General features: G+C 41.0%; 1 protein-coding gene across 1 annotated transcript in view; it reads left to right on the plus strand.

Annotated features, from left to right (window-relative positions):
* The first annotated feature begins 13,560 nt into the window (after window positions 1-13,560).
* Window positions 13,561-26,019, plus strand: part of ank3b (ankyrin 3b) — a 182,985-nt gene continuing 170,526 nt past the window's right edge. Inside the window, exon 1 of the mRNA XM_075458091.1 lies at window positions 13,561-13,955. Coding sequence (XP_075314206.1) covers window positions 13,890-13,955 — 66 coding nt within the window. The 5' untranslated portion in view covers window positions 13,561-13,889. The remainder of the gene's footprint in view (window positions 13,956-26,019) is intronic.

Genomic DNA, 26,019 nt, shown 5'->3' on the forward strand with positions numbered 1-26,019 from the left:
ATATAATAACAGAGCAACAAGCAAACATATTTTTTTTTCACATCTATGCAAATATATATGTAATATTTGTAACTTGAATAAGTAATAAATTCAGAGTTATTTAACATTAAGGAGTAGTTACATTTATTTTACATTGCATTTATTACATTTATAAGTTACATCTGGCCCTTTGAGGGCAACGATTATGCTGATGTGGCCCTCGGTGAAAATGAGTTTGACACCCCTGATCTAAACGATGAATTGTTGGAGGCTTTTTCTTTAATCTTTCAGGATGGATGAGGAGATAACGGGCTGTGTTGGAGCTGCAGTCGGGTGGCAGAGGGTGAGCGAGGCTGCGCTCCGGTCATCGTGCAGCTCACCGGTCTTGGCGATGAGACCATTTTAGGCGTGGAACCGTGTCCTTTTCGCTGGCATTAGCGTTGTGTGAGTGCGTCTGTCCCCAGACAAAGGCGGGCTGTAAATCAGGGGAGGGTGGAAAGTCTCGTCTCTTTTGTGGCTCTGCTCTATCTCAGTAGTCGTGTATGTGTGAGGGATTCCTTCCGTGTCGATGAGCCTTCTTTTTGCTTTACGACTGTTTAACCTTTTCATCTGGCACTTTGTTCATTTGGGTGTTGCGTAAGGAGACATGTCTGATTCTTCCCGTACATTCCTCTCGGTCCTGAGAAGGCTCATAGCCAAAAAAAATAAATGGTGTTGAATGAAAAAAGTGACAAAAAAAGGAAAGATTCTTCGAGCTGAGAGAAGGTCGAGGCTTGTTTTTCTCTGTCGCCTCTGCAAACACGCCAGAAAGGGTTGGACTTTTCATCCGTTCCTGGGCTGATGTGGGCATGTTGTGAAGAATAAAGCCTTCATAAATCAGTTTAACTGCAGATGTTTTGGGCTGATTCAACCCCAGTTTGCCCATCCTGGAGAAATCTGCTTCATTGATCTACTCAGATCAGATTATCTGGTTTTGAGTGAGCTTTACAGATCTCATCTTAAAGAGAGTTATACTGATAACATTTATGTTTAGAGAGCACTTCTTGAAATCACATTACAGAGCGCTTTGCAGATATTACAAGTAATTAAATCTATAATATATAAATATAAGGGACTGGATAGTGTAAAACAGGGATGTCCAAAGTTGGTCCTGGAGGTACCACCTCCAGTAGGGGTCCTTAGGCAAAAAAAAACCCTTACCCTACATTCCTCCCTGTAAGTCACGTCGGATAAAAGCGTCTGCCAAATACATAAGCATAACAATAAAAACAATCTGCAGTTAAATTAGAACAATTTTGAGCTGTAAAAAAAAAGGCCAAACTGAATTTAAAGAAGAGGGAACCGAGCTCCAAAGACGAGGGGCTCAAACATCACCTTTAGTGATAAGCTTTAGAGGAGGGATGATCCCCACTGGATGATCTCAGGGATCAAGCGGAAAGGGGCCTTTAATCTAATTCAAAAACATGTGTGAGGGGCAGCAGAGACTGATATGATATTCTGACTTCTCTTTGTAACAGTTAAATGTCTTTGGTCTGCCTCAGGGGAGCAAATCTGCTGCTTTTTGGTTACTCCAGTGTCAAAGGACAACTCAAATACGACACCTAGGTTTCCGTGACCTTCTTTATGGATATTATGACTCCCAGGCTCAAAGAGATGGGTAATTCTGATAAATAATTCAGATTTTAAGTCCTTTAAAGGGATAGTTCGCCTCTTTTGACATGAAGCTGTATGACATCCCATATTAGCAATATCATTTATGAACATTTTCTTACTGCCTGCTGTGTAGACCGTGCAGACCGAGCAGTCCCCTGCTTCCGAGCAGCAAACACCGTAACAGGCGCGGCTGTCGGCTGCAGGCAGTGATACAAAGGGAGAGAAAATAGTGCCAAGCGATTGTGAGGTCTGACTTTTTCCTGGAGAATGATTTTGTGATGCAAATGTATTACTCTTTTGAACGCATATTGTTTTGAGAAGCAAAACGCTTTATTTTTTAAACCCCAGCCAACTAGCCGGACTACCTTCATCAACACCAAAACGAGGCTGGAACTCTGCTCACAGGACGCAGCAGGGGGTAAGAAGATGTTCATAAATGATGTTGCTGATATGTGATGTCATACAGCTTCATGTCAAAAGAGGCGAACTATCCCTTTAAGTCCAACTCATTTCTCTCAGATCGTCCATCCACTCTTCGCCCATCAGGCTGTCCTTTTTATGAAATGGATCCCACCTTTAAGACACCTTTAAGTCACAGCCAATCAGATTTCAGCTGAATACAGGGGAAGGAAAGTTTGGACACGGCCATCTTTTACTTATAATCGATTCATTTAAAAACATGATGTGAAGAAATCCTCTAAAAAGCAGATTATTAGCTAGTTTATCGTCCACAAAATGAGGAATTAGACTACGAGGGGACCTTTTGGAGATTCAAGATCAGTTGAATCGAACACTATATTTAACATCGATTCTTTCAGATCTCATTGACGATCAGTCAGCTGTCATTATCTCACCCAGCTGCTCAGATGGGTAAATCCCAGTTTTTGTTAATTAATGTTTCAGAGGTCTCCCAGCCAGCACATTTTTCGTGCACATTTCTACACCAGCACCCTCGCTGACTTCCAGCCTGCCAACACGTCAGTCAGTTAAAGGGCTGACTGCACAGGAGGTGCCCGAACTGAACCCGAGGTCTCTGCACTGTTGATGACCTTTAGATCTGGAGCATTTTCCGGACGGATGACTCATCGCGAAAGTGGGTCAAACTCTGTATGATCGGGTGTGAAAAAGGCACAGATGGAAATAAACCAGTAGAGATAGTTTTATTTGTCACATACACAATCATACACACCACAATGTGCAGGGGAATTCTTCCTTGTCCTGCTACCAATAAAAAGATAATTAAAATTAAATATGAAATATGAATAAAAATGAATAAAAAAAAGTATAAAAGAAGAATAAAAGAAAATGTATAAGGTATCTGAAATGTACAGAATTAACAGTATTAACGGATAGAAGTGGAGTCATGTATGCATATATACTGAAAATGTGTCACTAATGCAGTAATTATGTGGTTTCTGTAGGTTATTGGAGGCACTAAATCATGATTTAATGAAAAAACATGTCAAAGTAATAATGTCAAAAATAATTTTTGGAAGATTAAACAGGATTTAACCTTAAACAAGTACATTTTTTACACTAACAAAACTCAGTTAGGTTATTACACAGCTGCAGGCTCCAACATTCACACGATTAAAAGCTTTATTAGCACAGATTACAAGCGCTGTATTGATTGTGTTGAGGATGCTGATGCCAGACTTCCTTTCCAAAGCTCTGACTGGTTCCTCCAATAGCATTCTCACAGTTTATGCGGTTGCCATGGAGAAATCCTGCCACATCCGCTGTTGTTACTATGGGGATTCATCTATCCCTACGGTGCTGCCTTGGCAACCAAGTATGAACCCAGACTAATTTCCTCCTGGCTGGTCATTATTAAGATTCTCTCTGAAGATATTATTAATATGCTGCGAGGATCACTGATAGTTTTCATTATTTTTGCTCTTGATTTGAACATTCGGGGTCTGTGCCATCGTAACTGGGGGGGGGGGGGGGGGTGACGCCGATATTCTCTATGCAGCTGGAAGAAAAAGAGGCATCGGAGAAGAAAAGATTAAATGTAAATGTACTTTATTTATACAGCCCTTTACAGACAATCCTTACGGTGTACCAAAGTGGTAATAAATAAGAATAAGTAAAAACAAATAAAAACAATAAAAGAACAGTGCAATAAGCAATAAAATACAACAAAATCAAATAAGATAGAATAAGATAAAAGTGTCATCATACTACTGGGTATTAAAAACCATCCTAAATAAGTAGGTTTTTAGCCTAGATTTGAAGATTTGATTTAAATTAAGTGGAAAGATGACGGGCAAAAAAGATGGAAGAATAGTTAAAGAAATTGATAAGAGGGGGTGTGACAAAAGGAGGTAAAAGACTGGTCAGATACAGATAATGCGAAATAAAGGTGCTTAATATGAGGAGGATAAGAATAGAGAGGGTTTCTTTTCTTGGTTACATGACACACAAATCTTTATGCAAAGAGAACGATGAGTTCTTCCTTTGACTGATTGGTGCTTTCACTCCTTAACTCTGCAAATATTTTTAAAAAAAAGCTCTTATCTGGAGCACAGGCAAAGCCCACAGTGTGTGCAGCGCTGTGCTGGTGAACAGCTGCTCCTGAGCTTAAAAACTAAAAAAAAAAATCTTTCCTCTATCGTCTCGAGCGTTCACAATTTACAGCGCACAGCTGCAGCCAACAAGTTCCCACCTGCAGCGCTGTCGGGTTCGCCCCAAACCTTTTCTGGAAACTCGATGCTCAGGATCTGTCGGCCTGCTCGTGGCCTGGAACACGTCTGCACCCTAAATCTTATCGCAGTTTCAAACGAATGTGGTCTGTCCTGAATGCAAAGTTTTGGGCTTTGTAGCTCCAGTGAGAATTTACCTAAATATCAGACTTTTTATGCCATCTTTCAACTGACTTCTAGGCCGATTATTTAGTCGTGTGGCAAGGCAAGTTTATTTGTAGAGCACAATTCACAGTGCTTTACAGCTACATAAAATCACAAGAAGGCAATAAAATCATTCCAAAAAAACATAAAAAATAATCATTAATTAAATTATAAGCACAGAGTGCAGATAAAAGACTTTCAGGTGTCATATGCACAGCTAAACAGAACTGTTTTCAGCCTGGATTTAAACATTGTCAGAGTTGAGGCCTGTCTCACATCTTCTGGAAGACTGTTCCAGATTTTAGGAGCATAAAACTGAAACGCAGCCTCGCCTTGTTTAGTCCTGACTCTGGGCCCCAGCAGGAGACCCCTCCCTGAGGTTCTCAGAGCCCGAGTTGGTTCATATGGCTCTAACATGTCAGAAATGTACTTTGGTGCTGGACCATGAAGAGACTTGTACCCGAGCAGAGCTGTTTTAAAGTCTATTCTCTGAGCGACAGGAAGCCAGTGCAGAGACCTGAGCGCTGGACTAATATGGTCGTATTTCAAATCAAATCAAATCAAATTTATTTATATAGCACATTTCATGTACAAACAATTCAAAGTGCTTCACATAAAATAAAAGCATTGCAGCAGGGAGTGGAAGAAGCATTAAAAATACATAAAAGAATATAAAGAGAAACAAATAAAATAATTTAAATGAATTTAAAAACAAGCAACAGTCCAGATAAGTTCAAAGATATCATGCAGATTTCATGCATAGACACATGAGAAAAGAAATGTTTTTAACCTGGATTTAAAAATGTCTCCATTTGGTGAAAGTTTAATCTCCACTGGCAGTTTGTTCCACTTGTTGGCAGCATAACAGCTAAATGCTGCTTCTCCATGTTTAGTCTGGACTCTGGACTGGACCAGCTGACCTGAGTCCTTGGATCTAAGAGCTCTGCTGGGTTTATATTCTCTGAACAGATCACAGATTGTAAACCATCAGCAGGCTTTTAAAATCTATTCTGTGACTGACTGGAAGCCAGAGTAAAGATTTTAAAGCTGCTGTGATGTGTTCAGATCTCTTAGTCCTGGTTAAAACTCTAGCAGCAGCGTTCTGGGTGAGCTGCAGATGTTTAATGCTCTTTTTGGGAAGTCCAGTTAAAAGAGCGTTACAGTGATGGAGTTGCTGGAGATGAATGCATGGATGAGTTTCTCCAGAGGTCCGTTTCACGTAGCAGGTTTAGTGAAAACTCTGAGTAGGTTAACCCTGAAATGAGGGAAACCCTGAGTTTTCCGTTTCACAAAGGGAGGTAACTCAACCCCGAGAAAGAGGGGTAACTCTAGCCTGTTTCACAAAGAGAGGTAACTTAACCTCACGGTCAGTTACCGTAGTAACAGACTCTCTGAACCTAACCTGGTCGGGACCAGGTTTTATTCAAGAAACCTTGAGTTTCTTTCTGTCTCCGCCCTCTTTCAGCCACACACGACATTTGATTTCCTCATTCATTCAGTCAGCAGAGCGAGTTCTTCTACTTCTAGAAGTCCATTAGGCACAGTAGGAGGCGACTTTTTTCACGAACATGTCCTTTTGACAACGATCCCGTGGATGAAGGTGCAGCATTACTGCGCAGAGAAATAAATATTCGTCGGAGATGGTTATCAGACCGCGCATAGATTTTTGCATTTACAGACAATTATCTTTTTGAGCGGCACCATCAGAATGTGTTGGGACAAAAGAAAAAAAAGACATAAAAGATAAATAAATATTTGTATGAATAGGCTTAAAAAAGACATATATAGGCCTATTATATTTTATAAAGACACTCGTGTCTTGGGGGTGGACTCCCTCAGCCACTGCCTCCCGTTAGAGGTGGCGGTGCTGGGCACCACCCGTTTTACGGGCATCTGCCTTCTTTCTGTTGGCTCAGTAGAAGTCTGTGTTAGTTTAAATAGGCTTAATTATTTAACAGAACATGATATAGATGATGACTCTAAATTGTCCTTAGGAGTGACTGTGAGTGTGCATGGTTGTTTGTCTCGTTTGTCTCTATGTGGCCCTGCGATGGACTGGCGGCCTGTCCAGGGTGTACCCCGCCTCTTGACACTTTCTCTTTGTTTCTGTGGGCCACAGACAATGATTTCAGTTCTGTCTGAGTTTAACTGGAGAAAATAGTTTTGCATCCACACTGATCTGTTCGATGTGGTGAGTGTTGCTCTCCCAGTTATGTCCCGACGGCAGGATTGCTTTTCCTTTAGTTTAACTTGCATTGCCAGATAAATTCATGGGCCTGTTGCTTTGCTTTGCTTGTGTGCCTTGCGGTTGAGAGACTTTTCAAGCTTCAGCACATGCACCAGCCAATCAAATCGCCTGATTAGTCACATGTCTGATCTCAGACTGATTATTGCTTTATTTATGACGTACATACTGTTTGTTTATGTATATGTGTGTGTGTGTTATGGATGTTTTGGCATTTCTAAGCTAAGGCGTGTGAAATCAGATACTGAGTTGGAGGTCGATTACCGTGGCAACTGTCAGAGCTTCAAAACTCCTGCAGATGCATGTTTTGTCCCATAAAATGCAGGATTATTGTCTTTAACGTCTGCTCCTCCTCCGTGTGCAGCTGCCAGGAGTTTGTTGCCCCACATCTGCTCGTATATATCTCTGAAAAAGAAAGGCTTCAGGTCAGAGTCACACCTGACGGGCTTTCTGGCTCATGCGTACTCAGACCCTGCGAATAAAACCAATAAGTTCCGAATAAAAAAAGGCAGCAACTAAAGTTTGAAATTCCCTTACTGACGATCTAACATTTCTAAAATTGCTTCGGCATCACGTCACTCGTGTGAATCCAGGAACAAGCTGCAACGTGTGGAGTGGCTTCAGTCTGCGCTCATTAAGTGAAACATTTAAAGCGAAGGCTGGAATCTCTGTGGATGTTTGGGGGGAGTTTTACGCCTTTACTTAAAACTGGAGCGACTCGAACCCGTAAACATGATGTCTCTGAGGATCCGTATGTGACGGCGGTGGGTTTGATGTTGATAACACCCATTCTGATAAGATATCAATCTATTTCCTTCAGTGAATCCAGATAATGACACAAACAGTTGTTTTTTTAGTGTTTGCATTGTTACACCTTTGCTGCTCTTTGTACCTTTTATGTCCCCCTCAGGGACAAATAAAGTTTTTTTGAATTGAATTGAAACCATATTATCATCCAGAAAGGCCACAAACGTGATGCACCAGGTTAACCTGGGATGAATATTAACTCCTGGTTAGTTTTGCTTATCGGTGACTCATTTTTATTTCTCTGTGTTCACGTAAAATCAACACAAACGCTCTAAATGTGTTGCTGTAGGGGAGTTTTGTTGAAAAGAGAAAACAGTCTGAGACTTAAACCCAAAATGAAAGCTTAAACGGCCCTGAAAGTGCATATTCCTTCTGCTGGTAAAGCACAAACCAATCTTCTGAGGTCAAAGTTCTCCCCTGCTTTGAAAAAAAAAACGACCAATCGGCACACAGGAAGTTTCCGATGCCTCGGCCGTAAAACCGGCGCATCACAGTCGTCGCTGCGTTGAGGAATGTAACATGCAAATCCCACAGAATAAAGATGGTGCTGGATATAAACAGACGGCCTTTATCTGCACTGTGCCTCCTCCTTGATCTTTCCCGTCTGTGAAATGATTCATCTGTTCTACCTGAAAACGTACAACCTTTAAATCCGTGCCTACGTGTTCTGTTGGGACATGACCACCCTCTGCCTCCTATTACCACCAGCTCTCTCTGCCTGTTGTCATTCAGGGTTATGGAGCACTTATTGTGGAGCAATAAAACCGCTCCCTTTTCCAGCCGGCCTTTAATGGCTGACTGACTGAGAAGCTTTGCTGTAAAGGTATTGTGTTACCTTGGATGTAACCAAGTGTGCCATGTTTAATTCCAGCTGAGAGTCCAGTGTAAGCTGAAATAAATCACATATATAAACACATTTAGTCCTACTTGTGTCCCTTTTTTAATAATAACATGAAAGCAAACTGTTTTAAATCTCTTAATTGAGCCTGGCAGCAGGAATTCAGGCTGTTTGGTTTGATGTGTGGATAAATCTCCCATCTGCCCATGCAGCTAGTGCCACCTTTTATCCAGCTGACTCTGAGTTTGTTGTGTTTCCATGCTTGAAAAGCTAAATTAAAGTGGGTGCGTGGGCCCCCCCCTTCTACACATTTAACCGTTATTTATTTTCCCAGGAAACAGAAACGACAGCAGGAAATTGAAAATCGGTTTCCTGGCCTGAGATAGGCAGCGGAAACAACACGTTTATCCACACTTTACATAAGATAACATGAGCGTGTAGATATCATGCAAAAGGAACTATAAAACATTCCACTTTTAAGAGTAAAAAGCTGAAGAAACTCTAATCCTCACACATTTTAATCACCGCAGTCATCGCAGGCCAGACTGGGTGGAACGGTCCATGTTTTCCCTTCAGTACGAGATGTAGGGACAGATAAAAGGAACGATTATCTGGGACAGAACTAATAGCTTCCTGTGCTTTTATGATGCTGATGATGCTGGTGGGTCTGGAGATAAGTTGGGAGCAGCAAAGAATAGCTTTACACATGAGAATCGGCCAGTTTGAGGCAGCTCATCCAACCTTAGCATTCAATATGTCGAGCTGTGCAAAGGTTTTAGCATTTTGGGATGAACCTTCGTGCTCCACGGAAGACAAAGACGCGCACATGTCAATAACATCATCAGAATGTAGCACAGGCGTAAAGATAATGCTTTGAGGAAGAGGACAGGAATCTCGGTTTTCTTTGGATCGTACGGCCGTGTGTTGAATTGCCGATGAAGGACCGGATGTCGGCTGTTTTGGTTAAACAGCACCGAGAAGCTCACAAGCCAGAACAATCGCTAAATATTTGCTCCCATATTAAAGTTACCTTAGAAACCTCTTCAAGCTCTTGGGTGAAACCACAACCTCCCAATATTACTCAATGGAGAAACAAGGTCAAACAGGTTTATAATCGTGGAACAAACCACTGCAAGACTTCGGCTGAAATAAGGAACATTTAAGAAAAGATGGAAACCAATAATACAAATAATAGAGCTCCAGACCTCATGTTTGATTTTATTTTATTGTGTTCAAATCTTTGTTTTTTCCTCATTTATTTATTTATTTAGTTTCATCTCTTCTTTCCCAAATGTAAGTGCATAGATGTAGGTGTGTGTGTAGTATATGTATACTGTGCATCTGTGTACCTCAGACCGGACAAATCTGTAAAAAGGGGAAAGGAAGGAATTAATATGCAACTCCATGTGTTTTCTTAAAGGGACACTATGTAATAAATTAAGTCATTTATTAGCTCAAATCAACATATTCATTCATAAGTTAGTCCTCATTGGTGTAAAATGATCTCTGTCAAAAATCTCACTTATCCTCTTGAGTGAAGAATAACTTGTCTTTATCTACATAGAGCAGGTAAGCTCTATGGAGGCTGCCATGTCCTTACGGTCTATGAAAAACGACGAAGTGCCGAGAGGGACATAAAGCACTTCGAATCGCGTTTTCCCAACGTCACGTCCGCCGAATGGCTTATTACTGGTGCTAATGGTAAATAGATTTTATCTCGTAAATTATCCCACTAATAATGCATTGATTGTTACCAAACTTCTGCCGTAGTACACATAGGCTCTTTACTCACAAAATGAGGCATTAGAAAGTTTGTAAGTTTACCGGGAGTTTATTTAAAAGAACACTTTCCAGCAAGTACACACTGCTGCTAACGCTACCGCTGCGTCGACGTCACTTCCGGTAACTCCCGGAATATGATTTGCACACCAAAGGCTGTCAACTTATGTTATCTGACATGTTATCTGTCATCTGTATTTATAGTGTTGTTGTATGTGTGTTATGCAATCCTTTGTGCTGTGTGTCTTGATGTCTTTTTGTTTGTATGGACCTTGAGTCTGAAGCCATAGCTTCTTGAATCTTGACACATACCACCTGCCGTAGTTCAAGAAGTTGCAGCGCACATTTGAAAACGCGAGGCGCTAGAGAGCAAATTCATTCGGCTTTGCAAAATAAAATAAAATAAAATAAAATAAGTTATTAAGTAAAAGCAGATTTTACTTCTCAAACGTCATCATACTATTGTGGTAAATTAGTTTGGTTTTATTCGACTTTTCTTCCCCTTCACTGCACAGACTTCCTTTATTAAAACCGGTTTGTGTGAAGGAGGAGGCACACACGTGTTTTTTTTGTGTGCACACGTGGCTCGAGAAGTCTGGAAATGATAAGAAAATGTTTCACCTGTTGTTGGTTACTGCGGCTTTGTGCCACCAGCCTCGACACACCTGGATCTGCAGCCATTTTGTCTGGTTGAAGCTAATGATTCAACCAGGTTTCGACAAGGAAGTCTATGGTCATCAGTTGAATTTATACATTATGGTTGCCCACTAATTTCTTGTTTACCAATCACAGAACACGTGCAGTATGACATCATCTTGCTTTTGTACCTCTTTAAGAAGTAATTCAGGAAACTGCACTTGATTGTTGTTGTAGTAGCACGCCATGGCCACCAGATGTCAGACTCTGTGCTCCAGTTCAGTCAGAGAGCGTTACAGTAACACTTGAGAGGCCTGTAGGCTTTAACAAAGAGTGAAACAAAGTCCAGATTAACTTTGACTCTATCAGACGGCAATAAAGAAACGGTGACACCGGATGTGTGCATGTGGACTGTGTGTGTGTGTGTGCTGTGGAGAGTAATAACAGTGAAGAGCCATTAGTGCAAACCTTGATGGTGGTTATAATTGTACTGGGCAAACTGATTCACACTGGCATAATCCACTCACAACACACACATATTCACACACTCAAAGGCCATTAATCCAATGATCCACCACCGTGGGGTTTTCCTCACTTTGTCCATTATTGATAAGGAAGAGGCAGCTTGAGGGGGTGAATGTTGAAACATGTTTAAGTCCATCACTGTTGTTTTTCTGCTCTCGATTTGTGTCACATTTACACCGTGTCCATGTCGCAGCAGCGTACTGTGCAGCAGCGGTAGCTCCGGACTTCTGCTCAGGCACGGCATTAACCTGCTGTGGAAGACGCCGTCACATGTTCAATCCAGGAACTAAGCTCTGGGTTGCATTTATTGAACAAGCAGTTAGGGGGTCGATTTATGTGGCAGCCCTACCGTGTTTCGCAAGATGTTTCACGTGGGTCCCGTTAAAAGAAAAAAAGCAGAAAATCGGCTTAAATTACTGATGATACGGAGTGAGATTATTGGAACTGATCAGTTACAGTAAAGCTGAAAAGACTTGCTTAGTTAGGGTCTACTCGTCCTCATAAAGAAAACAAACATCTGCTTCACTCATGTTGTTGCATGCAGGAACAGTACCAGCTTTTTTCAGTGTAAAGGTGACAAATAAGTTTGGTGTTTCTGCATTTTAACTGCCCAGCGACACCATTTACATGCTAACATTTAACTGTCTATCTACTTATTAAGGGTGTAACTTTTTCCAAAAGTGAAATTTTAATATGCACACCAGATTTTACACCTTTTCTCAGATTATTTTGTGTTATGATTGTCCTCTTTGGACGCCTTTGCCCGGTAGTTTCCCACATTTTTGTACACAACATTAGCTTATATTTGTGTGGGCATGCAGCAGATAAACTCGATACTAGAGCCCCTTCTGCTGGTTCACAAGGTAAAATACTTTAGTTTCCCCCATGTTCAACCAGATGTTCGAACTAAGAAGTAACAACTCTATAAGTTGTCCCCAGGGACCTGCACTGCCTGCTAACATCTCATGTCACGATTGTCTATTATTTCCCTGTTGTTTTTGATACCATATGAAAACAACCACTGTCTAAGTACTAAGTCTTATCGCCATGAAATCACCATGAAAAACATGGAGATGTTGACAACAAAAAAAGAGGTGAAAGGTCATTATCTTTATTTTAACTCATGCCAATCCATTAAAATAACATAGTAAGTTTACACGACACTTCAAAACAACAACAAATTCTTGTGTTAGTGTGACCAAAACTGGACTTTTGAAATGCAAGTAAACACATCAACGCATGCATGTGGCAGACTCTAAACCTAGGCTCAAATAGTGCTCTGAGCATGCTCCAAGGTTCCATCTTATTGCATTTTTTATTAAAAAACACCAGGGCTGGGCGAGTTAACTCGTTATTATCGCGTTAACCCGTTAATTATTTAACGCCGATCAATAATTTATCGCGCATTTACGCAGGTTTTATTATTGTAAAAGTCTGTTGAATGCATCACATTCACACAGTTACAGCAAACACCACGAAGCATGGAGTAATAAAATAAAGATAAACTAGCAGGTAACATCACGCTACAGGTGCTCCTCGGTCTCTGTGTGAAGCTCACGGAGCTAACCGGCGCCACTTCCTGTTTTACTTGTTTCAACACAAAAGCACGTATTTCAAAATAAAATTTAAAAAAAAAACTCCTGCATTTACAGCCAAGTTGAATTGTCTTCTCAGCGTAGTAGTTCCAGTCTAAAATATCACTTAAAGGCAAAACACACAACTGATAGCAGCAAGTCATTCAAGGAAACAGACAGTGGAGCGAGGCTTCTACATAAAAACTACAGAAAGATGCTGATGTTAAAAGTGTGTTTGCACAACAAATGTTATGGCACTTTCATTCATATGGCAGCACATTTAAAATAAAACTAAATGCTAAAAGCTATACACTACTTTTGGATTCATTTTTGGATTTTGCGTACAAATGTGAATAATCGTGATTAATCAGGGAAATCATTAGATTAAAAATTTTAATCGTTGCCCTGCCCTAAAATCCATCCTTAAACCATGACCCCACGTAAAGCACTTGATTCATAAAGTTAGTGTATTTAGTTTCTAAAACACTTTTATTAATAACACATATCCACAAGAGAAAGAAACAGTTCCACTTTTCTTTTTTTTCCTTGTTGATGAGGCGCTCAATAAAAGGACACGCACACTCAAACACGCACACGCACACACACACGACTGCCAATGAGCTGGCATTGATTGCTATTAATACTCAAGCCCCTGATGCTTGTTGCTGCTGTGATCTCACTTGTGGAGCGCGTGGGAGGCAACCAACAGTCATGGACAGGTAGAAGTTACGCGCGTGTGAAAGAGGAAAAAGAGACAAAGAATAAGAGCCGGAATGAGCGTCTCCGCTCCTCGTGGACGGAGGGTGCGTGCGCTCGCCTGTCCGTGTGTGTGAAAGTGGGTGTGAGCTGCCGAGCGAGTTGGTCGCTGCGCGCTTTGAGAGTGGCCACCACTCCACTCTGCTCCACTCATCCATGCTGGATTAAAAAAAAACAAACAAAAAAAAACCTTTTTTGGACTCATACACACAGCTGTTTGGGACGCGCTCGCGCTCACAGCTGCTGCAATGAGTGAGGAGACCAAAGAGAAATCCGCGGGGAAGTCGGCTCATCGCAAGAAGAAAGGGAAGAAGGTAAAAGAAGCTCTGGCTTTGACTTGGGTTTGTAAACAACATGGTGTGGCTGCTTGGGTTGAAACAGAAAAATTCATTCCTGGTAATTCAGATACTGCTTTTTTTTTAAATTTTATCTTTTTCAAGACAAAAGTTGAGAGCTGATTTATACAATGGATGTTCATTTGAGCCTTTTAATGAGTGATTTAGATATTCTGTTTTTGGAAGATGGGCATTTTGTTGATGATGACGGGTCTTTTGTTGTTGCTGTGAGCCATTGCTAAGTGATTATGCACTATAGCTTTTTTCTTCTTTAGTCATGATATGAAAAAGATTAATTAAATCATGCTCAGTGTAATACTCAGCTTAAGTGGTCACAGTTTTCCGGCTACCCATTGAAGTACGTCACACAGAGGGAAAAGGTGATGCACGATATGTTATCATGTATTTTATTTGTTTTATTAGATAATCTGGGGATTCAAATCACCACAAAGTATGACATCAGGCATTAAGCACCTGTTAATGTCTTAGTATGCTCAGTGAGAGAAGAGGATAATGGAAGATGGAAAAATGAAAAGCGGGGAGGGGGATACTCAAGGGAGAGGTAAGACAAAAGGTAAAGGATGGCAGAGGAATAAAAGGCTTGGGAATGGGGATCAAACTATGCGACTGAAGAGCAAAAGTAGGAGAGGAGGTTAAATTGGGGAGAGAAGTGCAAAGTAAAGATCAAAGACAAAATGGGGAAGACCAAAAAGTGCATTTGATCGTCTTGGTTTTTGATCTGTGCTGGATGATCCAGGCTAACCTTTTTCCAGTGTTTTTGAGCCAGTGTGGCATTGATTTCAGTTCAAATTAATGCTGAAAATGTCTTCCCACTGCAAATTCAGAGATTAAAATTGGTTTCCTTTGCTTAGACATCTTGATTTATCGGTCCACATTTTCTGCTTGGCTTTTCTGGCCGAGTATTCGAGTGTACGCGTGTGTTTGTGTGTGTGCACATGCATGCACAATTTGAAAAAATAGTCTCGATTTAGAAAATAATCGTTCCAATATTTGTAATTAGATCTCGAGAAAAAGGTTAAGGAGGTTTAAAGCAATACCTTAGTTTTGGAATATATTCTCTGTGTTTGATATTCAACCACTGATGACGTATATGTTTTTATCAACATATAGTATGTTATAATGATATAATTATAGACCTTGATATTGCCTTTATATTTGCGTATTTAAGAATTTTATAATCCAAGACTGTATCCATAATGCCAGAATCACCAGGATTGTTTCACTACAATCATAAAAGGTGGAGTGGAGGGTTTTTCCACAGTACCAAAGCTGAAAAAAATGTATTTATCGAATGGAATAAATGATCCGATGACACTTTTCTTTCTGAACGCATTTAGTATCAACAAACAAATTAGCCCAGCGCCTCTCAGGTCATTATTTTTTTATTAGTCACATAAAACTTTCTTAAAATGGCAGCAGTATTGTTTTTTAGTAGCAACATTATGACGGGTCTATATGCTATATTCTAAACAGTTTTAAAAATCTAAAACTTTGCACTTACAGGGCTAGTTTGTTCACAGCTGTTACAGGCCAGCTAACCGCTTACATGCTAGCTAGGACTTCAGACTTGCTAACAAGCTGTTAGTCAAAAAAGTCCTCCAAGATTGACTTTTAATATTTTTAATGAACAGTTCGGTTCTCTCTGGCACTTTGTCCTCAGAATTGTCCATTAATTTATTTTAACACAGTTTTCTTTTAGAGTTCTCTGAGTTACCAAGTTAGCAAATTAGCACTTAACATTAGCTTAGTAACTTAGCTTGATCGTTAAAGAGACAAGAAGTTCACAAAAATCATTAATTTAGATAAAAATTCTTTAAAGCTCTTGTATCCAATTGTTTATGATGGCTACCTTTAAAGTTTTGTGATTTTGTGTAGGAGTTTTTAGTCTTTTTGAAGGTTTTGTACGTGCAGTGAGATGTAGTTAACAGTCAGTGGGGTAAGGGTTACATGGCACTGAAAGGATCGGATTATTGGCTAAATTACAATAAGACTGAGTTAGTCCTTATTTGAGCAAGGGTAATTATCCTTGGATATATGAATAAATCAAATCATAGGCACAAAAGCATGTCATACTCCTATACGATAGGTGGCGCTGTACCCATTTCGACTATTGCTAATAGGGTGCAGTTGGGGCGATTTTAAACGGCTGTGTTCGAAACCGCATACTACATACTACATACTTGCATACTACATACTTCATACTCATCGATCGGACAGTATGCAGAGCGTTTACCCACAATGCATTTCGCTCCTGCCCGAGCCGAAATCAGCCGGCCTGAAGCTGATTTCACTTAAGCTCTAAACTCTGTAAACTTTAGCAATATTTGAAACATTTTCAGGAGAGAAAGTAGTCGTTTACATCCCCAACGTGTTGAAAACCTGACAAAATACCGGCTATTTACAATTTTGTTCCCACGAATTCGGCGCTACTAAAGCTAGCCGTAGTGAGCAACGCACTTCCAGTTATTTTCACAAAATAAAATACCCGTTGCCTTTTATCATAGGAAAAAGACTTTACGATACAATTGGTGCTTTTGTTTTGAAAACAGGAGGTGAAGCTACCCTCATAGCTTGAAACTGCCGTTTTGACAGGAAATGACGATCGGCGACGTCACATTACGTTGCATCTTGGATAGTTTGAGTATGAGTAGTAACCTCATGATGCATACCCAACATTTCGGCGAATCTAGTATGCATCCGGGAAAAAAGTCAGTATGAGTAGTAGGAGTAGTAGGAGAAGTATGTGGTTTCGAACACAGTCAATCTGACCGAAATCCCCCCCAAAGGGGCGGTACCGCATGGACAGTCCTTATGGACAAACCGCCCGTGCATTTAAATGGTAGTTTTTGTTGGAAACACATGGCACTTGCTGACATTAATATGTGTGGCCTAACCTCTGGGGACATTGAGCGGATCTGGAATTGTAATAGTGTGTGAGTCACGTATTGCTCATTATGGTTGTAGTCTAAATGCGAAAGTAGTTTGGAACACTGCCTCTCACACACAGTTCTGTCCAGATATTATACTCAAATGTTTGTGCTTATCAGTGCGATGGATGTATTTTCATCATTCAAATAAAAAAGTGTGAAAGTACAGTCCCAGCTCTGCTTATTTGTCTTTTTTTGGCAGAGCCTTTTGCCGTGGAAAGAGTGCTGGCTAAGCACCATCATTCTACAAGATTCAGCCTTATGTTAGGTCAGCTGTTCTTGGTTATCCTCTTGCAAAGATGCACTAAAGCCTTTATTAATGCTATGTAACAGGTGTCTTTTGCCCCCGGTGAATAAAGGAGGCAGCATTTAGTGCAAAGGATTTGATGCATCGTTTAGTATCGAGGCTATATTCTTGTGAAGGGACGAGGCTTTCAATATTATACCTGTATATATCTTCGACTGCAGCGCTAGTGCTGAGATTAATGATTTGTTTTTGTATTTCAAGAACGCAAGTAAGCAGAAAGAACAGAAGAGAGGAAGCCGGAGGGAAAGCGCCAGAAAAGTAGAGGAGGAGTCATAAAGGGTGGGGAGCAAGACACGGGGATGTTAAGTTAAACAAAAGCAAAGGGAAAGGAAAACGCCACAAAGGACAGAGTCAGGGGGAATGGTGGTAAAGAGAAAAGAAGAGGGGCTGTGTGATGGTAAAGTGGAAGAAAGACAGGAGCTGGAAGGGAAAGCTCAGGATTCTGCTGTGAGACGGCGTCTCGGCTGATGAGAGATGACTGTTGCGTCGCTGTGATACTGTGAAAAGAAGACAGTCGGGGAGAGATGGAGGGAGATGGCAACAAAAGCAGATGAGATAGAGGAGTAGAGCGAAGTGGAGTCGGAGAAAAGAAGCTGTATGACTATTTTAGGAAAGAAGCAAGAGGGTGGATGAAGAGATGGGTTGGCAGAGAGTGAAGAGGAGGAAGGCTATTGAAAGAACAAAAAGACAAGATAAGTAGTAACATCAACAGGATGTAGAGTAATTTGTAGAAAAAAACAAAAACCCAAAAAACATGCTTTTGCTTTGATGAAATAAGTGTTGCCTCCACTCTTCCACCTGTTGCTAGGGACTTGTGTGGTGATGAAACACAGTAAAACTGTGGATGGCAGCGTGCAGGATGTGTATGAGTAATCCAAGAAGATAGAAGAACTATCACACACTGAAGGGAGAAAGGGAATGCTCGGATGTGGGCGTGTTAAAGGTGAGAATTACGTGAGCAGTGTTGTGTTTCTGTGGGAGGACCTCAAATGAAGTCCATGTGTCAGTGAACCTGGTGTTATTAGCAGATACGTCTTGTTTATTTCAACCTGTCATGTTTCCCATTAACATAGTTATTATAGATCAGTGGGTCACCCTGACTTCACCTGTGTTTATATGAAGATGCGCCCAGCTCGGAGGCTCAGGAAACAGCTGGGATTTTGGATTTCTGAGACTTGGAGAACCTTAAATGTGGAAAATCACATGGATTCTCATCCACACACATATATATATATTTATATAGTGTTCATACATGTGCAGCGGGATGAATTATGTCTGTTCTTAGCATGCAATGCTTAAGGTAACTGCTGAACAGTGCGCTGTAGTGGAAGTTTATGATCGTATTATCATAGTTTTTTCAGTTTTATAATCAAACATAATGTAGCTACTCATCCATCCTACTTTATGCAACCCTGTTACCATATAATTTTAATCAAAAATAATTATAAATGACTTTCTCGGCTCAAAAAGGTTTGACCCATTTTCCTTTAAAGAGTTTATGCAATCATATGCAAAATGTGTTAGAGTAAAATAAATAATAAATACAATAAATACTGAAATTGGTAAAGTGAAACGTGCCATTATTGAAAAGTTGGGTGAGACAGATTTTAAAAGTTGTTCAAATTAATTTAAATCAAGTCTTATGTGAAATAAATGGTTAATCAGAGAGAATGTTACTTTATTTACTTAATGGAAAAGGAATTACATTTCAGAAATCAATAATGTTATTTTTTCAGGTTGCACCAAGTATTGTAAACACACAATAAATCATGTGATAAAAATTGTACCATTGATGTATAAGCTGAGCTAATCAAGCCTTTGATAGTTTATTATCTATTATTTATGAATGTATAGCAGAAAATCAGAAAAGTGAAGGTTTATTTTTCAAGAATTTTGAAGCCCAAATGTCCTCCAATGGAATGACTCTTGTGTCCCAGGAGCAAATATTCCGATATGAACCTAATCAGGGCCTTACACCATTTTCTGATTACCTTAATTGCCATGTTCGGAGTAAGCAATAATAATCAAATTAAGCTCTGTGGTGTATTATTTCCACCATTCCATTATTTTTATCTATGTTTTCATAGATCTGGTTTGTTTTTGTCACAAGATCAGGCAATATTGGCTTTGGTGAAGCTCAGGAAAAGGGTCAGAGGTCAGAGATTTGGATAGAAGAAGAAGACTTTGGATGTGTGCAGACACTGCAGGTGTACAGTTGATGTAACGTGGGCAAGAGTCATTAACCAGTCTGTGCTCTGTTACATGTAAATGGGAATATAATCTGCATATCTTGTATGCAACACCATAATCGATTAGAATAATCGGATTAAGGCTGGTAATTGTAATATTTCTCTGTATGTGAGCTTAGCCACTGACAGTTATTGATATGTTAAACTCGTCAAGAAACCATTTCCTCCTGAAATTCTGTTGATTTGCTTAAACGACACAGCTAAAGATTTAGAAACTGCTAATTTAATTACAAGAAGTGGCCGCGTCTGGCTGTGATTTGCATTTTAAGGTCTCAGACTGCGACTGTCGGGGAAATGGCAGGGAGGAAAGAAGGGTGAGTGTGACACAAGGGATCCAAGCGCTTAGCAGGTGTGTTAATGGATGTAACTATGACAACCAAAGGCCCGCTGGGAGACGGAGGAAGTGAGGGAAGCGGTGTGTGGCTGTGGAAGTTAGTCATCAGCCTTACATGAAACATCACGCTGGCTTAAAGGTGGAAGCCTGAGTGTTCATGTGGTACTACGGTGCATCTAAACATGCTCACAGTCACTGCTTTTCTCCAGCTGAGCTGGATTGACTTGTGGCTTGAAAAGATGAAAACAAAGTGATACGGTCTCATACTTTGCACTTGCTCTGTGTGCGTTTGCGTGTCCACACAACCTTGGCAGTCATTTGGCATTTTTACCATGCAACCCAAAGCCTGTCTGGTTGAGTTGTGTAACTGAAGGAGACGGGAAGACGGCGATCATGTCCACCAAGAAATACCTCAGCAGTGTGTGGAAACAGTGAAGCCAAATGCTATAAAATCCACTTCAGTCCATGCGAATTTGCTGCTTATTTATCTAAAAATGGACAAAAGTGTCACTGATAGCTGCAGAATAACCACTTGTACTAATAACTGGAGTAAAACTCTTGAATAAAACACGACATGGTCAAATAGAGCTCGAATAAAAGGTTAATTTTGGAATATTGAACCAGCGTTATTATATTCTAATGTCCCAATGTATCACAAATTGTGAATTTTATAAAACCCAGTAGTTAATAAATCAAATCAAATTTATTTGTATAGCACATTTCATGTACATAACAGTTCAAAGTGCTTCACATAAAATAAAAGCATTGCAGCAGAGAGTGGAAGAAGCATTACAAATACATAAAAGAATATAAAGAGAAACTAATAAAATCATTTAAATGGATTTAAAAACAAGCAACAGTTTAGATAAATTAAAAGACATCGTGCAGATTTCATGGATAGACACATGAGAAAAGAAATGTTTTTAACCTGGAGTTAAAAATGTCTCCATTTGGTGAAAGTTTAATCTCCACTGGCAGTTTGTTCCACTTGTTTGCAGCATAACAGCTAAATGCTGCTTCTCCATGTTTAGTCTGGACTCTGGACTGGACCAGCTGACCTGAGTCCTTGGATCTAAGAGCTCTGCTGGGTTTATATTCTCTGAACAGATCACAGATTGTAAACCATCAGCAGGCTTTTAAAATCTATTCTGTGACTGACTGGAAGCCAGAGTAATAGCTGGAAGTGCATTCATTCCTCTGAGTTCCCCGTAATCTCCTAAAATCGTGCAAAACTTTGCTTTTTCTTTAAATAAAATTTGTGTCAGTAAGTTAGATAAACGTACCACCAATTAGACAATCAAACTACGTTGGTACCGACAGAAGAGCAAACATGTTGCAATCGATGTTTTAACAATGCTTTTCTTCTGGTATTAATCACAATACTGGATGTTAAAAGTATGGTTTTCCATCCCAGAAGTACATGTCGTCACACTGAACACTAGAGGGCCCATTAATCAGACTGAATAATGAAACGATCCCATGGCGTAAGGAGAGCAGTCCACAGAATGCCATTGAAAGGTGGAGTTCTTTCTCAGCAATTCTTCACACTTACCAAGTATATTTGTCTCATTTCTCGTCAAAATATCTAATTACACTAAATATAAGACACAACTGCAACACAACTTGTTTGAAGACAATACATCTTGAATATCTTGTTAAATGAAAAAGTCTTGAAAACAAATTGTTTTGAGTCAGATTTCATATGAAACAAGCTTTTTTTTTTAATTTTAAGAGGTTTTTAAGCTAATTTCAAGATCACTTTTATCTCAGAAGTTCTAAATATCACATCTTATTTCAAGAAATCTTGACAAGCCGATTTTCACTAGTTCCATTGGCAGATTTTTTTTGCTTATTTCAATCAAAAACGTCTCGTATTTGTTGTTTTTTTTTACTTATTTTTGGAGGGGCATTTTTTCCAGTGTGAGTGAGGATCAGTAACTGAGAGTAGGAACCCGAGCACATGAGAGGATGGGCCCAGGCGCAGGCTGGGGGTCTGGCAGGTGGGCTGGGAGGACTCCTGCACGAGCAGCCAGATCAACTCTTGGTTTCTCGCAGTTTGCGAGGAATGAGTCCCATCAAACGAGGGTCTCTGGTGTCACTCCTATTAATAAAGCGACTCACCCCTTCAGGCGTTTGTGTTTCCTTTTGTAATAAAATCTCTTAAAAGCTTTGCTCATTTAGCTGAGTTTAGTGCCAGAAAACTTCCGGCTCCAGAGTAACTTTTGCATCAGTCGTCCTGGTGCTTCTTACTTTTCACATACTATTAGCGCCACAATGATCCATTTTACTATGTCACCTTCCATATTCGTAGGTAGCTAAAGTAAAGCTGCAGGCCAAAGTTTAAATAGAGACATTTAACGTATTCTTTTTCAAGGGTAAACAGAGTAAGTGTGACGCCGATCATCTCTGGCTGAGTTATAATCAACATTGAGTTTTATTATTAGGGACCGAGCAGTGAAACTGCGAGGACCCTATTTTATCTGTAAGGTTTCTTCGTCTTCTTTCTTTCTTTCAAGCACCACCTGCCAGTCGACGACATGAAAGAATCTAAACTCATTGACTCTGTAGCGCCCCCTATAATGCTTAAAAATGGTCCCCGCATTGGGCTTAGTTTCGCGTGGGATGACGAAATTCGGTACACTCATTCATCATGCCCAGACGCACAAAAAAGTCTCTTGTCGCCATGGTCCCACGTCCACAGGAAGGCGGCCATTTTGGATGGAGAGTGAGTTCTTGTGCCATTTTTGACCGATTCCACGTCTTGCATATGATCGAACTCGTCCTACAGATTTAATGCTACAGACTTCAAACTTGGCCAGGTTACTCCTAAGACATAGGGGGAAAAAATCATTGGGAAACTTTTTCAAAGCTCAAAGGCCTTGGCAATGCCTCAAAGTTTGATGACTCGCCATCACTTGACACAAAAAATTAAGTTGCTTATAACTCTGACATACATTATCCAATCTGTCCCAAACTTCATACTGTGAATGCTGGACCCAGCCTGAACGCGCACATATTATCATAGTGACATCCACTATGTACGTATGTAAAGGGTATCGTGTGTGGGCGGAGCTAAATGGCTCAGTGGCACCCCCTAGAAATTTCCAAAAACATTGGGGTTATTATGTGCTCGTACGTACGCAGAGGGTATCGAGCGTGTGGGCAGAGCTGCGCGACTACAACGTCCAGCGCATGCCCCAACGTACGCACATCTCGGTCCCGCATACAGCTGCTTGCAGCTTTCTAGTTATCTTTGACTCCTGACTGCTTCAGTTTGCTGCTGCCTGACCCCAAAATGCTGCTGGGAGCTGATGAGGCCTCAGCCCGAGCTTTCAGAGCCAGGTTCAAAGATGTGTGTAAAAGACGTTTTTCTTAACGTAAAAACTCTTGCCAGTGGCCACCAAGGCGAGTGTGGGTTGGTCTTGGTGAGTGACCCACGGTGTGTTACTCTAAAGCAGAGATACATGCGGCTCTTCCCTTGATTTTGCTCTGCCAATGTGGCTCTTGGGAAAAAAATAGTGAGTATCACTGGTCTAAAGGAATCTCTGGAGGTGGAGCCGGTCGGAGGTAAAGACCTGCCCCTCTCCGCCATAAAGGCGGTAAAAAGACGTCCAAGTCAACCAGCCGTAGCTCCTCCTTGTAAGTCACACACGCCAAACATAGGTGGCTCGGCCCCACATCACTGTGTGCTTTGTTGGTTAGAGCGGCGTATTCCACCTATGTTACTGCTTCCTTTGTTGGCTCAGAGGCGCGTCAGTGACACATCTTTTCTTATCAAGTAAATCAAGATAAATCTGATCTTATCTGATCTTAATTTGACTTCTTGTCTTCACCTGACCCCTCCTTTGTGGCTGTCGCACACATGTCCAATGTTGATGCTGAAACTCTTTACCGTGCAGCCCTGCTCTCCGGTGGGTGAGCAGAACATGTGTGCACGCTACACCAGTGTTTTCGTGCTGCTTTATTCAGAGGAGTAGACTTTTTTGCTTATGTAACATGACAGCCCACGTTCAGTCATTTTCTGCCCACAACCTCTCTAATGTCAATACTGTCAATGCTTCCAATAAGCATGAAGTGGTAGCTCTAACACACTGGTAATCTGATTTATTCTAAAGAGTGGATGAAGCAACACTTGTAGATAGAATCAGTCTTTCGAGAATGTTCTCTTTCCCGAAGGCCTTGAAGATAACCAGTATGTGAAACACAGTGGATTCCAGTTGTGACAAGTTTTCTCACATCTGAATAAGTACACTAAGCGTAGTTATCGCAAACTCTTTCTTTGAGGATTATTCGGCCTGAATATGCAGCTTCTGTAGCCGCATTCGAACAGAGCAGTTCTAAGAACGGTCCTCCTCGAATTTCGTTCTAATAACTGTCCTTCCCCAGGGGAAGGCCATACTTGCATTACATTACATTACATTACGGTCATTCTGCAGACGCTTTTATCCAAAGCGACTTACAATAACTGTGTTCCACATCAGTAGGCAAAAGAACTTCAGGTCACAAGAAATCATAAGTGCATTTCCTTCCAAAACCAAACAGCTAAGAGCAAAACTAGTGCTAGAGAAAGTGCGGTAAGTTAGGTACCGAGACAAATGGGAAGACAATTTAGGTGCGTAAGGAGCTGGGACGAAACAGGTGATGTCCTAAGAGGGCGGATCAGGCGGATTCAGTGTTTCCTGAAGAGATGGGGAAAGATGGGCAGCGACTCAGCTGTCCTGACATCAGTCGGGATACTTCTTGGTTTCATGAAGGAAGGAGAGCAGAGCGCCGCAGACAAAGGAGACCACGTGTGAGTTTAAGTTATTATACACGCGCCGGTTGTGTCCGTGTCGTATGAGTAAACATTTCAGCCTGACAACATGACAAGGGGCGTAGCTACCGACCACCAAACACCTCCGTCAGATGTGTTCCTATGGAAACCAGAACAGACCCAGCCTCGGAGAAGGAGCTGAAATGGTTCCAGGAACTGAGGGCCGTGGTCCCGAGTTCCTGTTTGTGCGAATGAGGGAAAAAACGGCCCCGTTCCTGAAAAGGTTACAGGAACTGCAGAAGGTTCCTACAGTGGGAATGCGGCTTATATAAAGGGATGCATCTACGATGCACCTACAACTAGCTGAAGCTCATATTATGTGTATTAAGTCTTTACATAGTTCATTTAAACATTTTTTTAGACAAGATGGCGCATTGTCAGTGTCCACCATGAACTGAATAGAAAAGATGGATAAAACCACCAGGTCTTAAAAATAAAGCCAATGCTAACGTGCCTTAAACTTGATTGTTTCAGTGACTGACCAGCAGGAGGCGACTGCCACACTTACAAAAAGAAGTCCAGTTGAACAGCAGCGTATGTGAAAAATAACCCTGCTCCCTTTTCCATGAGTTTAGGGTCTCAGGCGCTAGTTTTACGTCTGATCTGAGCCGATGTTGAAACCTGAAGTCCCAGCTGAAACATATGCCGTGCGTGTACACAAAGGGTGCTGCTGGATGGAGTCTGACATCTTAATCTACGCCAGGGTGTAATTCCAGTTGGAATGCCTGGTGCACAGCGTTTTGCGAGCACGTAGCTGGCTGCTTCCCTGTACAGTTCACCGCTCCTGCTGGGACACACACGGATATCTGATAAGTCCTCAAACACTATTAAGCGACCGATAGCGTTTGGCCCGGTTGTAGTGTGGGTGCTAGGTTTCAGGCTCTTTCCTGAAGCAGGAATTGTCGGCCGAGAAGTGTAATATTACCTGATGAAATGCCCATTCTAAAATTCTGTTGGCTCGGTCAGAAAGTCAGCAACGTTATCCTCAAGTCACACACTCTGGCATCATATGAATCATATGAATTATGAATAGGCATGTATGTCCGCCTGTCCAAAGTGTGGCAGTTTCTAAATCAAAGATCAGAAATTGGGAGATTAAATCATTTTGGTGTCATATGACAAGAACCGCACCAAGTGAGTATGTGACCACGTGATGTTCAACTCTGTCCAAGCCTAACCGTTTGCTGTTGGGAGCCAAATACAGTTGGAACTGTAAAAAACATGTAGTGTAGGATGGGATTTGAACTCTGCAGATTAAATGCTGACTGTTAGCTTAGCTCTTAACTCCCAACAGCGAGTGTTAATTGATAAATGCTAACTCTTAAGTGGGTCTATCATGTTTTTTTTTGCAGCTGCTGTAGTTTTTTCTTGCATATTTGGAAGGTGTAAATA

The sequence above is a fragment of the Odontesthes bonariensis genome, chromosome 23 (assembly GCF_027942865.1).
Source record: "Odontesthes bonariensis isolate fOdoBon6 chromosome 23, fOdoBon6.hap1, whole genome shotgun sequence".
Lineage (NCBI taxonomy): Eukaryota > Metazoa > Chordata > Actinopteri > Atheriniformes > Atherinopsidae > Odontesthes > Odontesthes bonariensis.